Source organism: Triticum aestivum, chromosome 6D (genome assembly GCF_018294505.1).
Source record: "Triticum aestivum cultivar Chinese Spring chromosome 6D, IWGSC CS RefSeq v2.1, whole genome shotgun sequence".
Classification (NCBI taxonomy): Eukaryota; Viridiplantae; Streptophyta; class Magnoliopsida; order Poales; family Poaceae; genus Triticum; species Triticum aestivum.
Window position 1 is genome coordinate 181,112,911 of NC_057811.1, and position 13,666 is coordinate 181,126,576.

The window sequence follows — 13,666 nt, forward strand, 5'->3', positions numbered from 1 at the left end:
GTTGCGGCGGTGGAAATAGGGTTTCGTGGTGCTCCTGGATGTTTTGGGGGTATATGGGTATATATAGGAGGAAGAAGTAGGTCGGTGGAGCTGCGAGTGGCCCACGAGGGTGGGGGCGCGCCTCCCTGCCTCGTGGCCTCCTCGCTTCTTTCTTGACGTCCACTCCAAGTCCTCTGGATCACGTTTGTTCCAAAAATAACTCTCCCGAAGGTTTCATTCCGTTTGGACTCCGTTTGATATTCCTTTTATGCGAAACACTGAAATAGGCAAAAAAAACAGCAATTTGCACTGGGCATTCGGTTAATAGGTTAGTCCCAAAAATAATATAAAAGTGCTTAGTAAAGCCCATTATACATCCAAAACAGATAATATAATAGCATGGAACAATCAAAAATTATAGATACATTGGAGACGTATCACCTCTCCTCCTTGAGGAAATCTCAGCGCAACTCACAAGTAGCACTACTACGTCACCAAGCAGCTCGCGAACCACGGAGGTACGGCTCCTTACATCATAGATGTTAACGTGGCGCCGCTCTTCTCCGACTATTCTTCGCTGGGCTCATCCTGGCGAGGACGGCGAGCGGAGAGCAGATGGGTGCCCGCACGCTATTTGCTGCAATGCCGAGAGTGGGGGAGCTGGCGTACGACGCGGACAGAGAGATGCTCGATATCATCCATGATGGAGCCGAGGGAGGAGGAGGGGCTATGAGGACGTGCAGGTGGAAGACTCGGATCCCACCCAGTTCGGCAACTACCAGCAACAACAGTCCTACACCCACACGGCCACACAATAGTCTTACACCCAGACCTGCGAGACACACAACAACAACAACATTGAGCCGCCGGAGAGCAGCATCCGGAGGGAAGAATGGGAGGAGGGGGAGGTTGAGGACGTCGACGACGATGATCCGGATGATACAGCCGGCGATCCGAAGAAGAAGGGTGGAGGACAAAGCTTCAACGTGCGGGAGAACGAGCTGCTGTGCGATGCATGGTTGGCCAGTAGCCTCGACCCTGTCCATGGCACGGTGGCCTAGCGGTGCACAAATCACCGACCAAGTAAGTTGATCACTAGCCGGATATGCTTTAGTTTTGTTGATCACTAGCCAGATATGCTTTAGTTTTGTTGATCACTAGCCGAACATGCTTTAGTTTTATTGCTCACTAGCCGAATATGCTTTAGTTTTGCTGATCACTATCCGGACATGATTTAGTTTTGTTGCTCACTAGCCAGATATGCTTTAGTTTTGTTAATCACTGGCCAGACATGTATTGTTTTGTTGCTCACTAGACGGATATGCATTGTTTCACTTTTGTAGCCTACTCGTGCTTGTGTGGTGTACAGGAAGTTGGAGAAGAAGTCATTCATCGTAATGCATTGTTGGTTGAAGTTGCATGGGAAGCCGAAGTGGAACCTTTTCATTGTCAAGACTGCCGCTCAAGCCAACGAGGAAGAAACCGGTGACCCTACCGACCTAGCCCAAGAACCGCCGAAGAAGGTTAGAAGAAATTTGCATGGCAAGACTTTTGAGGAGGAGAGGATGAAGCGAGATGGTGCGGTGGTCAAGTTGACGAAGAGGTTCGAGGAGATCTTGGCGAATAAGGAAGAGGCATGCATAAAGCGCTCAGACATCAAGGAGGAGCGGAAGGCGGAAAGGTTCAAGCAGTTGATGGAGGCGACGGAGAAGAAGATTAAACTCGAAGAGTGGAGGACCATGATCGAAGAGAGAAAGGCGGTGCTCGAGGAGAAGAAGGTCGCGCTCCAGAAAAAGAGGGTGAAGATCGCCGCAAATGCAGAGGACGCCAAGATGTTGAACTTGAATATCGACTCTTTGGATGCCGACGCTAGAATTATCGTGCAATCCGTCCGCTACCAGATGCTGGAGCGGCAGAAAGATGAGTTGGCGGCAGCGGAAGATGAGGACGCAGCGGAGGCGGAGGTGGACGCCAACGCCGAGGCGGCCTACACGGCGGCGACGACACCTTGATCGAGAAGCATCTCGCTGAGATGGCCGGTCCGGCAGAGCAGAAATGCGCGGGCTGCCGGACTAATATTCTTTTGGATTCGGACATGTAAAAACCTAAGCATAGTTGCCTCATTTTGGTTGTGATCGGGGATACGATCTGACGCAGGTGTGATCCGGCGTATTGTGTGGATCATTGTAGATTCGAATTTAAATTTGTTGGCGGACAAAATGCGGCTACGGTTGGATGGCGTTCTCTCGTAACCATGTCTATGGACCAGTCCCTATTCGCTGAAGGATGCGGAAGGAAATTTACGGATTGCATTAGAGATATTGTTGCTCGCCGCCATGGTCGGATCCATGCATCATGTCAACCACAAAAGCGAGATAATGACCCGCCTGATTTTGGACATGTACACATCCGGTAAAGATGGTGCCTAGACACCCGCCGAGCCACCGTGCAGTTATTAGTTTTGAAAAGAAAGAAGGAAAGGATTTCATGGCTTTCTTCTGCATCCATCCATCTGGTTGTCATTCCTCATCCGGCCATTATACAACTGCTAAACACCATCCTCGTTGGCACACTTGTACATATACAACTGCTAGTCTTTTCTCCTTTTATCCCTTTTCCTCTCAACTTTCACTAAAATTCATCTCTTTTGTTTCCTATAAGGCTATAAGCTAGTGGATCGACGTGGCATGTGAAAGCAAAACAAGCATGCCCATGCCATACTCGTCCAAACAATCCCAGTCTCCCACACACGCTGAACGCGCTGGCTGACAAGCCGCTCGGCGCACGATGCGTCGGCAGCGGGGATCAGGATCACACATGCTCTCCCCGGGCCAGCGTGCCAGCCCCAGCAAACCCCGCCACCTTTCCGCAAACGGATACGTTAAAACTCAGTCGACTGAGTTTTAAGGAAGTCTCAGTCGATACCCCAGCCTTTGGATCGCCTGACTCTTAAAGATTCGCGCAGCTGACTTTCTTGTTTGAATTCGGCCCATTAAGGCGCATGCCCAGTCCGTTTGCTTTTGTTTCCCTTCTGTTTTTTGGTTGGGCTCTTTCCTTTTGTCCTTTTTTTGTTCTATCGGGTCTGGTTGTTCATTGGGTCTGTTTTTTGATTGCTTTCGCTTTTTGTTTCTCTCTTTAAAAAAATTCATTCGTTGTTGACTTGTTTTTGTAGTATAAACTGGGGCAGGTTTGACCGCGGAGTTAGTGGGCTGGTGGGTTGAATGCAAGTACCGAATATACACCTACGTCAAAATGTTTATATTTCTATTTTTTGTTTTGATTTTGTTTCTTTTTAAATTTTCCATTGTTTTTATGTTTTCATTTTACTTTTTTTGCTTCATTCTTTACATTTCTTGATATTTCTTATTCCTTTTCCTCAAACATTGTTTCACGGTTTATGAACCATATATTCCACTGTATTGATTTTTTTAAATCTGCAATATTCTAACATAGACTTTCAAAATGGACATTTTTTTGTGCATAATTTATTTTAAATATGTGATGACCATGTTTATTTCATGTGTATGTACGTATATATGCGAATATATTCCCATTTTTGTATGTTAATGCATGTCGGTTGACATGCTTTTTAACAGGAATTTTATATTTAAACCTTTTTCGTCTTGTCCCTGTGGCATTTATTATTATTTTTGCATTTTGTCTTATCACTTTTTCCTTGTCTTCTTTTTAATGGTCTTTTTTTAAACCTTCTTTTTGCTAACAACAAGATCCTTGCTATACATTTTTTTGCATATTGTCTTATCACTTTTTGTTGCCTTTTTTAAAGATTATTTTAAACCTTTTTCTTGCTAACAACAAGATTCTTGTTATCCATTTTGTTTTTAATATTTCTTAAACAACAATTTTATTTTGAGATTTGAAAATATTGCCATCTGGTCACACAAATTGCCCCCGGATGCAACTGCATGTCTTCAATGCCTCACAACTAAGTGACATTTCGTCGCGGTGGGGTGGGGGTGAGGGGGCAGCTGCATGTCTACCACTAGGCACAAAAATACAGAGTGTTGCCTTTCGACTATAACATGTATTTTTCAATGCAACCACAACTTTGTGGTGTTTTGTCGGGGAAGAGGCAGTTGCAAAGCCTGCAACTACAAGTGTCGCCCCCCAATGCAACTCTGTGGTGTTCTGTCGAAAGGGGTTGTTGCATGTCTGTCACTAGTCATGCAACTACAAATGTTGTTCCATCTGTAACTTCATGTCTTCAAACCATCTGCAACTTTGTCGATTTTATTGAGAGGGGCAGGTGCATGTCAACCACTAAGCATGTAACTGTAGGTCTCTCCCCCATTGCAACTCTGTGGTGTTTTGCCGCAATGGGTAGTTGCATGTCTGCCACTAGTCATGCAATTACAAGTGTTGCCCCTCCCCCCACCCCCCGCGCGCGCATAGCAACTGCATGCCTCCAACACAACTACAACTATGTGGTGTTTTTGTCGGTGTGTGTGGGAGTGGGGGGTAGTTGCATGTTTTCCACTGGCCACACAACTGCAAGTGTTTCATCAACTGCAACTGCATGTCTTAAACAAGGCCGCAACTTAGTGGTGTTTTGTCGCCAGGGGGGAGGGGGTAGTTGCATGTTTGCCACTAGGCACGCAACTGGAAGTATTGACCTTGATTGCAATTACATGTCTTCAGTATGACCGCAACTTAGTGGTGTTTTGTCGGGAAAGGGCAGTTGCATGCCTACCACTGGGCACGAAACTTCAAGTGTCGTCTGTGACTGCAACCGCATGTCTTCAAAACGACCCAAATTAATTGTGTTTGACGGGGGAGGAGGCGTTTGCATGTCTGACACTAGGCACACAGTTACAAGTGTTGCCCCGATTGCAACAGCACTACAACCCAATGGCATTTTGTCAGAGGAAGGGGCTTGAATGCCTGGCACGAGGCACGCAACTGCAAGTGTCTTTTGTGAATGAAACTGCATGTCTTCAATGCGACTGCAACTCAGTGTTGTTTTGTCCGGGGAGGGGGCGGTTGCATGTCTGCTATTGTCCATGCAACTGCAAGTGTCACTCCCGACTGCAACTGCATGTATGATACTGGCCATGCAATTGCAAGTGTCGCCCCCGATTGCAATTGCATTTCTTCTACTGGCCACACAATTTTAAGCGTCGCCGCCGACTGCAACTGCATGTTTTCAACATGTCTGCATCTTAGTAGTGTTTTGTTGGGGGAGGGGCTAGTTGCATGTCTGCCACTAGGCACGCAAATGCAAGTGTCGCCCCCGACTGCAACTGCATGTCTACGACACAACTTCAACTCTGTGTTGTTTTGTCCGGGGAGGGTGCGGTTGCATGTCTGCAATTGTCCACGCGACTGCAAGTGTCACTCCCGACTGCAACTGCATGTATGATACTGGTCATGCAATTGCAAGTGTCGTCCCTGCAACTGCAGTTCTTCTACTGGCCACACAACTTCAAGTGTCGCCCGACTGCAACTGCATATTTTCAACATGTCCGCAACTTAGTGGTATTTTGTCGGAGGGAGGGGCTAGTTGCATGTCTGCCACTAGGCACGCAAATGCAAGTGTAGCCCCCGACTGCAACTCAGCGGTGTTTTGTTGGAGGGAAGGGGTGGTTGCATGTCCGCCACTAGGCACGCAATTGCATGTATTTCAACATGTCCACAGCTTAGTGATGATTTGTTAGGGGAGGGGGTATTTGCATGTCCACCACTAGGCACGCAACTGCAAGTGTCTCCCCCGGTTGCAACGGCATGCCTTCCACACGGTTGCAACTCAGTGGTGTTTTATTTCAAATTGTGCATGTCCGCCTCGGCGTGCAACTGCATGCACTGCATCTCACATGCAACTACAAGCGCACCAACTTAACTGTGTAGAAGGATTAGAGGTGTGTGGTGTCCCGATATGTGTGTAATTTATTAAGTTTTATCTTACTTATTTTTACTGTATCATTGTTTGCAAACCCGCCGGTTGCACGTAATTGCATTACGGTTATATGTGTGTAGATTATCTTTTTGCTTAAATACTTGTATTTTTTTTCGAATGCGGATTTGGTGAATATGGTTCCACGCGCATCCCTTATGAATAGTAAATTAAAAATACTGAAAAAACAAAAAATATCTGATTTTGTTTTCTAACATACATAGTCAACTGATATACTTGCATATGAAGTTTCACGAAAAATGACATCCATGGAAATCTGGGCAAAAGTGACAAAATTGAAGCTATTTTAAAAAACACTATTTGATGAATAGTATGGTCTCACTTGTATTTTCTTCACTAAAAATACCACATATGTCAATACTTCACGAAACTTCACACGTGAGTAGAATGGCCGACCAAATTTGATACCTCAAAATTTTAGAATCTTTATTTATTTCTAGTATTTTTTCATTTACTATTCACACGGGTGCACGTGGAACCATGTCCACCTTTGTATTTTTGTATTTTTTTTCTCTAATATTAAATCACCATAAGCTGTATGCCCATAGCTCACACGGTCACACCCAAATACAAGCAGCGTATACGAGGATTTTCCGGCGAACAAAAAGAATACAAGATTTTGAACACAAGAAAGCTGCATCACTTGTCGAGCTGAAGCTAGTTAGCAAAATACACTTACAAGGACAGTACATTTTTTTTTAGGCAAACAAGGGCAGTACGTACTAGCAAGAGAAAAACAATCTGGCAACAATGTAATGGTGCGCAAGAGAAAAGGTGGGACGAAAGCCCAGTACGGGACCAGGCCAGCCCATCACGAAGACAAGACATAACAGTTTCAGACAAAAAAAGGCTGGAAAGTACACTCGTGAAGTCTAAGTCGACTGAGACCTAGGACCTATTCGGCAACCCTCTAGCTCCCTCGGATCCTCAACTCCTCAGCTCAACTCCTCCGCCCAACTCCTCGTTGAAAAAACCCAGAGTTCAGAAACGTTTGACAGCACAGCTTCTCGATCGGGAGCACTGGCATGGGCTGGCAGCTGATTCGGTTTTGATGTGGCCCAGCTCGAGCGATAAGCTGCAGCGAACCGGTACGCTAGCTCACTTGGCGGTGGCATGCAGCCGTAATTCCAGTCAACTCTCGCTCCTTTGATTTTTCAGAGCAGTAGATGTCTAGCTCCTCAGCTCCTCGTAAAATACAGTACGCTCCGCTCCCAGCTTCTTTTTCTTAACTCCAGGAGTTAACCCGTTCGGCACAGCTCCAAAGCTGGAGTTAGTGGAGTTGGGAGCTGGAGTGCAACCGAACAAGCTCCTAGACAAACCCCTTCCGCAAAACCGCAAACCCCTTTTATGCCATCCCCACCCACGAAGGAAGCCCGCACCGCAGACGCCCCGCGCCGCGTCAAGAACACACAGAGAGGACGAAGCACGGTCTGGGAGAGCGAGAGCCGCAGCGGCGAGGTTCCAGCCATGGCGGTGAGCAACAACATCACGGCGTGCGTGACGCTGATGGCGCTCATCTGCGCCGTCCCCGTCATCGCCTCGGGGGTGTGGTTCGCGTCGGCGCAGGGGGAGGAGTGCGCGCGGCTGGCGCGCTGGCCTGTGGCCATCCTGGGCGGCCTCATCCTCCTGGCGGCGCTGGCGGGCTTCGTCGGCGCCTACTGGAACCGCCGCCGCCTCCTCGCCTTCTACCTCTTCGCCATGGCGGCGCTCATCGCCCTCCTCATCGCGCTCCTCGTCTTCGCCTTCGCGGTCACCCGCGGCTCCGGCGCCTACCCGGTGCTCGGCCGCGAGTACGACGAGTACCGCCTCGACGGCTTCTCCATGTGGCTGCGCGGGTACGTCTCCGACGACCCCGCCCGCTGGGAGGGGATTAGGTCCTGCCTCGCCGTCTCTGACACCTGCAAGAAGCTCGCCCGGCAGGCCGGCTACGTCACCGCCGACCAGTTCTACCAGTCCCACCTCACGCCGCTCCAGGTGCGTACTGTATTACCCATCACTTATTAATCCCAGTCCTTCTCGTCACTAGTATTTTTTTTGTTGATTTTTGCGGGGAAGCATATTTGAGTGTTAGCTGAATGATGCCACTATGTACTAGAACTAGCTAGGAGTAGCAGTTTCACATTTACTGCTTCTTACAACCTGCAAGAAACTTACTAGTACTCCTATCATCGTTGTTTAGCCATAGATTCATCAAATACTCCCACCTCCTCAAACATAGGATTCCACAAAATGAACACGTCAAAATCACACTGTTTCGACTGAAACTGTTGCCATACTACTCCACTAGATATGATGTGAGCGAACGCATCGGTAGTGACACCTGTAACCGAAACAAGACGATGAGGGGTGCTTTAGAAGGATCCGGGCATGAGGTTATCTTGGCTCTTGGAGATGCTACTAGACGATGAGGAGGGGAATCCATCCGGTGGCAACTTTCTGACAGGGCACAAAAAAAGCGGCGGCCATTGTTCACGGTCACTGTGATGTGGGCCATTCGGTTTCTGCCAAGTGCCAAATGGTCTTGAGGGGAATCCGCGCGTAGGCCCATGTAATTAAGCCCTTTCTGGAACAAATCTGACACTGATTTAGACTGCGAATATAATTGAGTACGTGATGGGCAATTACTTGGTGGCGTATCAATGCTACTTTTCACTCTAATCCCCCGAGAGAACGAAACTGCTTCGCGCACGACGGCTGCGTGGCCGATTCATGCACGATTCAAAATCAGACGGTGTCATGCAGTTTACTACCACACACCAACGGCTTGATTAACTACATCGTCCACAAATCGTGCACATGGTGTCGTGTGTATAGCATCGTTGCCGAGAGAAAGCTTAAACAATACTCCTACTACTAGTATATATGGCAACAGAACCATGGAAGAGTTGCTGTCCCAAGAAGAAGAAATGGACGGGACAGTGCCGGGGACAAGGGTCGCATGGGTCGGTGCGTGGGGGCTTGTGTTTAGTTCTAGAGTCGTGTGTTAATTACTCCTGCTTATCATCTTAGTTCTGGTGTCGAGGGCACTTTGAGCTCGGTTCTGCAGTGGCCGCACGCAGCATCTCGATGTCCTCATCTGAGGAGGGTTTGTCTGCCTCTGTTTGCCCCCGCGTGTTCCGGAGCTTTGGTCTCTCAGACGTTCATGCACCATCTCTAGGAAACTCCACCTCACGTGATTAAGAGAAAAGAAAATTAGTACTACTACTTCAGATCCAGCCACTGACTGAGATGGATGCATGAACGTCGCAGGATGACTGATTCCTGTTAAATTTCTCAGCATAACAATAATTACTAGTAAGCTGAAACGTGGGCTCTGAGTCTCTGACAACTGACGGAGCTTGTGGTGTGGTGTGGATGCAGTCGGGCTGCTGCAAGCCCCCGTCGGTGTGCGGGTTCGGGTACGTGAGCCCGACGGTGTGGACGAACCCGGCGCGGCCGGCGTCGGACCCGGACTGCGGCCTGTGGGGCAACGACCCGGCGCAGCTGTGCTACGAGTGCGAGTCGTGCCGCGCGGGCCTCCTGGCGGCGCTGCGGAGCCAGTGGCACAAGGCCAACATCGCGCTCGTCGTCGCCACCGTCTCGCTCGTCTTCCTCTACCTCATCGGCTGCAGCGCATACAAGAACGCGCACGCCGAGGCCATCTACCGCCGCTACAAGTGGTGATTCCTATCACGAATTTGTTCCCATGTAATATTCTTGCTTCGAATTAGTAGTAGCAGCTTGGTAACTGGTTGTAAGCTAGTGGAGGAAGATGGACACTTAAGATTTATGGTTTGCGCATGCATGTTTCGTGGAGAATTTTAGCGAGATGCATGCGCTGTTGGTGTTGATGTCCATGTTGTAATATGCAGTAGAGATGTGCTTCAGATTTATGGTTAAGAATTTTAGTATTATGTTCTGCTGATCTCGTGGCTTGATTAGAGCAACCCCAATGGGGCGACCCATTTCGTCCGCGGCGTCCGTTTGGGTCGGCGCGGACAAAAAAGCCGGCCCAACGCGCCGACCCAAACGGACGCGCGTCCGCTTTCGTCCGTCTGCCGACCCATTCCTGGCCCATTTTTGAGCCTGATTTGTGTCGGCGCGGACACAAGACGGACGCGCGCTCGCCATCTTTCTTCACCGGGCCCGCTGGTCGGTGGCACAGTGGATTCACATCCTCGCCCGCCTGCTACGTCGCCGACGCCGCCGGCCATTTTTTCAGATTAAAATGGATACATAGATAGTTTTAGCGTACACAGAAAAAGACCACTAGTCATCGCTTTCTGACTCCGACTCGGTAATGTCCTACTCCGACGTCTGAAGGTAGGTGTCAGCAAGCTGCTCGTCTTCAAAGTCTCAACCCGACATTCTCGTAGCTTCAGTTTCAATTGAGCTGCCTGCTTCCGCGAACGCTTGTCCTCCCGATAGGCGGCTCGCTCCCTCCTCCTCGCTTCCCTCTCCGATCTCAATTGCTTGTAGAACTGGCGCTCGTCGACGATGTCATGTGAGAAGCCTCCGCGCCACACCACCAAGGCTTCCACGTCCTTCTTTGCGATGGCGACGCGACGCTGCCGCCTTCGGTGGACACGACGATCCTCGTCGGTGAAAAGCCGCGGGAGAGGCGCCAGTTCCTGCGCCCGCTGGCTCGACACGTTGGGAAAATTCATATCCCGATGAGGCCTCAGGAGGCGCCACGCCGCCGCGTCATGCGCGCGGGCCGCCTCCTCTGCGGTGTCGAAGGTGCCGAAGACGAGACGTTTCTCGCGAAATCAAATCTCGGCGGAGAAGGCGCCGGAGCGGCGCTCGCGGACTCCGCAAAAATCCGAAGCGCCCAGGCGGCGGATCGACATGGTGGCGCAGATGCGGCGAGAGTGGGCGGCGGACAGAGTGTGGAGGGAGCGCCTTCTTTATAGCAAGCGCCGGCCGCGGCGCGCGCGAACCTTCCCCGCTCGCTGGAGCGTCAAAACCAGCGCGCGCTAGGCCGCTTTCCCCTGCGCGCGAACCTTTTTCGCGCGCTGGAGCGCCAAAACCAGGGCGACGACATGATTTTAAACGCGCGCGGGCATGAAATGGGTCGGCCCGTTGGATGCACTGCCGACCCAAAACTAAAAAAGGACGGACGGCGGGCGGGCGACCGACCACAACGGACAAAAAGCGGACAAAAATGCCATCCGTTTGGGTCGGCCCGTTGGAGTTGCTCTTACTCCTAGAACTGCACCATTCATCAGTTGAGAGTTGAAACGGGACGAATCTCATCTCACTTCGTCCGTATGCATCACTCTGATGTAGAGGCCGGGAGATCCTCCTTTTCGAAAAAAAATTCTCACTTCGTACCTGTTGTTAATTGTGTGACTGGTTCTATTTTGTCAGGATGTGGCTGCACTGCACTAGCATCTGTTTTCTCGTGAGAGCACAGTTCTTGCTTTCTTACACTGTACGCACGAGTTGATCGACAATGCATGTTACCATGGCACGTGACTAGACTCACAAGGCCCCCTACCTGGTCTCAGTCTCGTTCGTCTGAGAGAGGCCCCGGTAACTGGAGTGGACACACCTAAAACAGCAACACCAATTATAATGTTGAACACGTGTATGTATATACAGGGTCATGTATTGTCACGTCTACTTTCTTCAACCTGTACCATATAGCCCCGCAAAAAAAAAAACCCTATACTCTATAGGTTGGTAGATGGTGAGGTAGCCCTTGTATCTCCGTTATACGAAGATACAAGGGTGCACTACATCGACTTGTCTCCCAAGCTATATAGTAAACAGAGGTACAAAGTTTATAAAGCAACAACCAAGCAAGTACACGGTCAAATGATATAAGATGATGAGGTAGTCCTCTTACAAAGCCGATCCTGAGATATCCGGCACACGTAGAACATATGCGACTATGCTACCAACAATGAGCACCGGACGAACTAAACACCATCACACTACGACCTAGCACACCTAAACTCCACGGCAACGCCCCCAAGAAGGAGAACAACGTAGAGCATCGCCGTTGCCGAGTCCACACGGGACAAATGTTTACACCGCAGAACCCTAGCAAGGAGAGAAGAACCACAACGACGTCTTCAAAAAGAGCAAGGCACCTGTCGGTGTCAAAACCGGCAGATCTCGGGTAGGGGGTCCCGAACTGTGCGTCTGAGGATCGAAGGTAACAGGAGACAGGGACACGATGTTTACCCAGGCTCGGGCCCTCTTGATAGAGGTAATACCCTACTTCCTGCTTGATTATCTTGGATGAATATGGAGTTTACAAGAGTTGATCTATCTCGAGATCGTAATGGCTAAACCCTAGATGTCTAGCCTGTATGATTATGATTGCCCCTACGGACTAAACCCTCCGGTTTATATAGACACCGGAGGGACCTAGGGTTGTACAGAGTCGGTTTACAGAGAAAGGAATCTTCATATCCAAACGCCAAGCTTGCCTTTCACGTAAAGGAGAGTCCCATCCGGACACGGGAAGAAGTCTTCTGTCTTGTATCTTCATGGCCCATTAGTCTGGCCCACATCACATAGCCCGGACGCCCGAGGACCCCTTAATCCAGGACTCCCTCAGTAGCCCCTGAACCAGTCTTCAATGACGATGTGTCCGGCGCGTAGATTGTCTTCGGCATTGCAAGGCGGGTTTCGGTTCTATATCCGGCGTATCTCGTAGTAGGGGTCCTAAGCTAGGCGTATGGGAGCGATGGTAACATGGACACAGGGTTTACCCAGGTTCGGGCTCTCTCGAAGAGATAATACCCTACATCCTGCTTTTGATTGTATTGATATGGGTGTAATACAGAGTACATATATCTACCACGAGATTGTAGTAATGAATATATGATTGTCTATTGACTAGCCTAGCCTTGGTTTATATAACACACCAAAGGCCTAGGGTTTTAGGAGAGTCCTCGTCTTGGACGCCAAGTCTTGTGGGATCTCCCTTGTATGCGGCATGGGCTGCCCGAAGTGGCCCATGAGTGAACCGCCATGGGGGTCCTCGGCCCGATCCAGCTGGTCGGGAGACGACGTGGTGAATACCCCCTAGTCCAGGACACCGTCAGTAGCCCCCTGAACCGGTCTTCAAGTTAGGAACACTCCTCGATTCTTCCGAACTGTTTTTCATCTTCGGTCGTCGGCCTTGAAAACTGGTTCAACAAATCTTCTTATCTTCGATCTTGAGGATCGCCGAAATGAATCTGAAGAGTTTACACGTCGGGTATCCGAGGAGCCCCTTTAAGTTCTCGGCCTTTATCAATGCCTTGTTATTTTTACGCCCACCTCGGGTTTGAAGTTGTTCCCCTACAGCGGTGTCCTCTTGCATCCGAGCCCCAACGCCGGACTGCATTCGAGGTATCTTTTGCAGCCGAGCACCAACGCCAGACTGTATCCGAGCTCCAACGCCGGACTATGTCCAAGCTCCAACGCCGGACTATATCCGAGGTGCCATAGATCACCTTGGTTCAAAAAGTTTTAGCCGAGCTTAATGCTGGAAATGCCCTCTAAGGAGCCAGCCACTTGCATCCGAGCTGTATGTTGAACTGCTTCCGAGGTGGCTCAGCACCTCGGGCATGGGCTGATTGTTTGCGGATTTTATTTTCGATGCGTATAAATTTATTTGCTGACGAGATGTATTGCCAGTAGCCCTCAAGGTGTCTGTCGGCCTAAAATCCAAGATGCACCTGAAGGAAAATATGAAACCGCTGATCCTAGTAGCTTCTGAGACTCAGGTCGTAAAATCGGCCTGAGGATCAAGTCCTAGCTCGGCAGCATACATAG

The 13,666-nt window shown here is 49.6% G+C and overlaps 1 protein-coding gene across 1 annotated transcript; it reads left to right on the forward strand.

Annotated features, from left to right (window-relative positions):
* The first annotated feature begins 7,146 nt into the window (after positions 1 to 7,146).
* LOC123144396 (tetraspanin-2) lies at positions 7,147 to 9,815 on the forward strand. The gene is made up of 2 exons (XM_044563520.1): positions 7,147 to 7,885; positions 9,272 to 9,815. The coding sequence occupies exons 1-2, from the start codon at positions 7,259 to 7,261 to the stop codon at positions 9,572 to 9,574; spliced, it is 930 nt and encodes a 309-aa protein (XP_044419455.1). The 5' UTR covers positions 7,147 to 7,258; the 3' UTR covers positions 9,575 to 9,815.
* The last annotated feature ends 3,851 nt before the right edge of the window (positions 9,816 to 13,666 follow it).

Bases quoted from the DNA above. Each gene is read 5' to 3' on its own strand.
- LOC123144396 (XM_044563520.1), top strand. From the start codon at position 7,259: ATGCCATCCCCACCCACGAAGGAAGCCCGCACCGCAGACGCCCCGCGC. The intron at 7,886-9,271 runs GTGCGTACTGTA...GTGTGGATGCAG, and splicing joins CCCACCTCACGCCGCTCCAG to TCGGGCTGCTGCAAGCCCCC.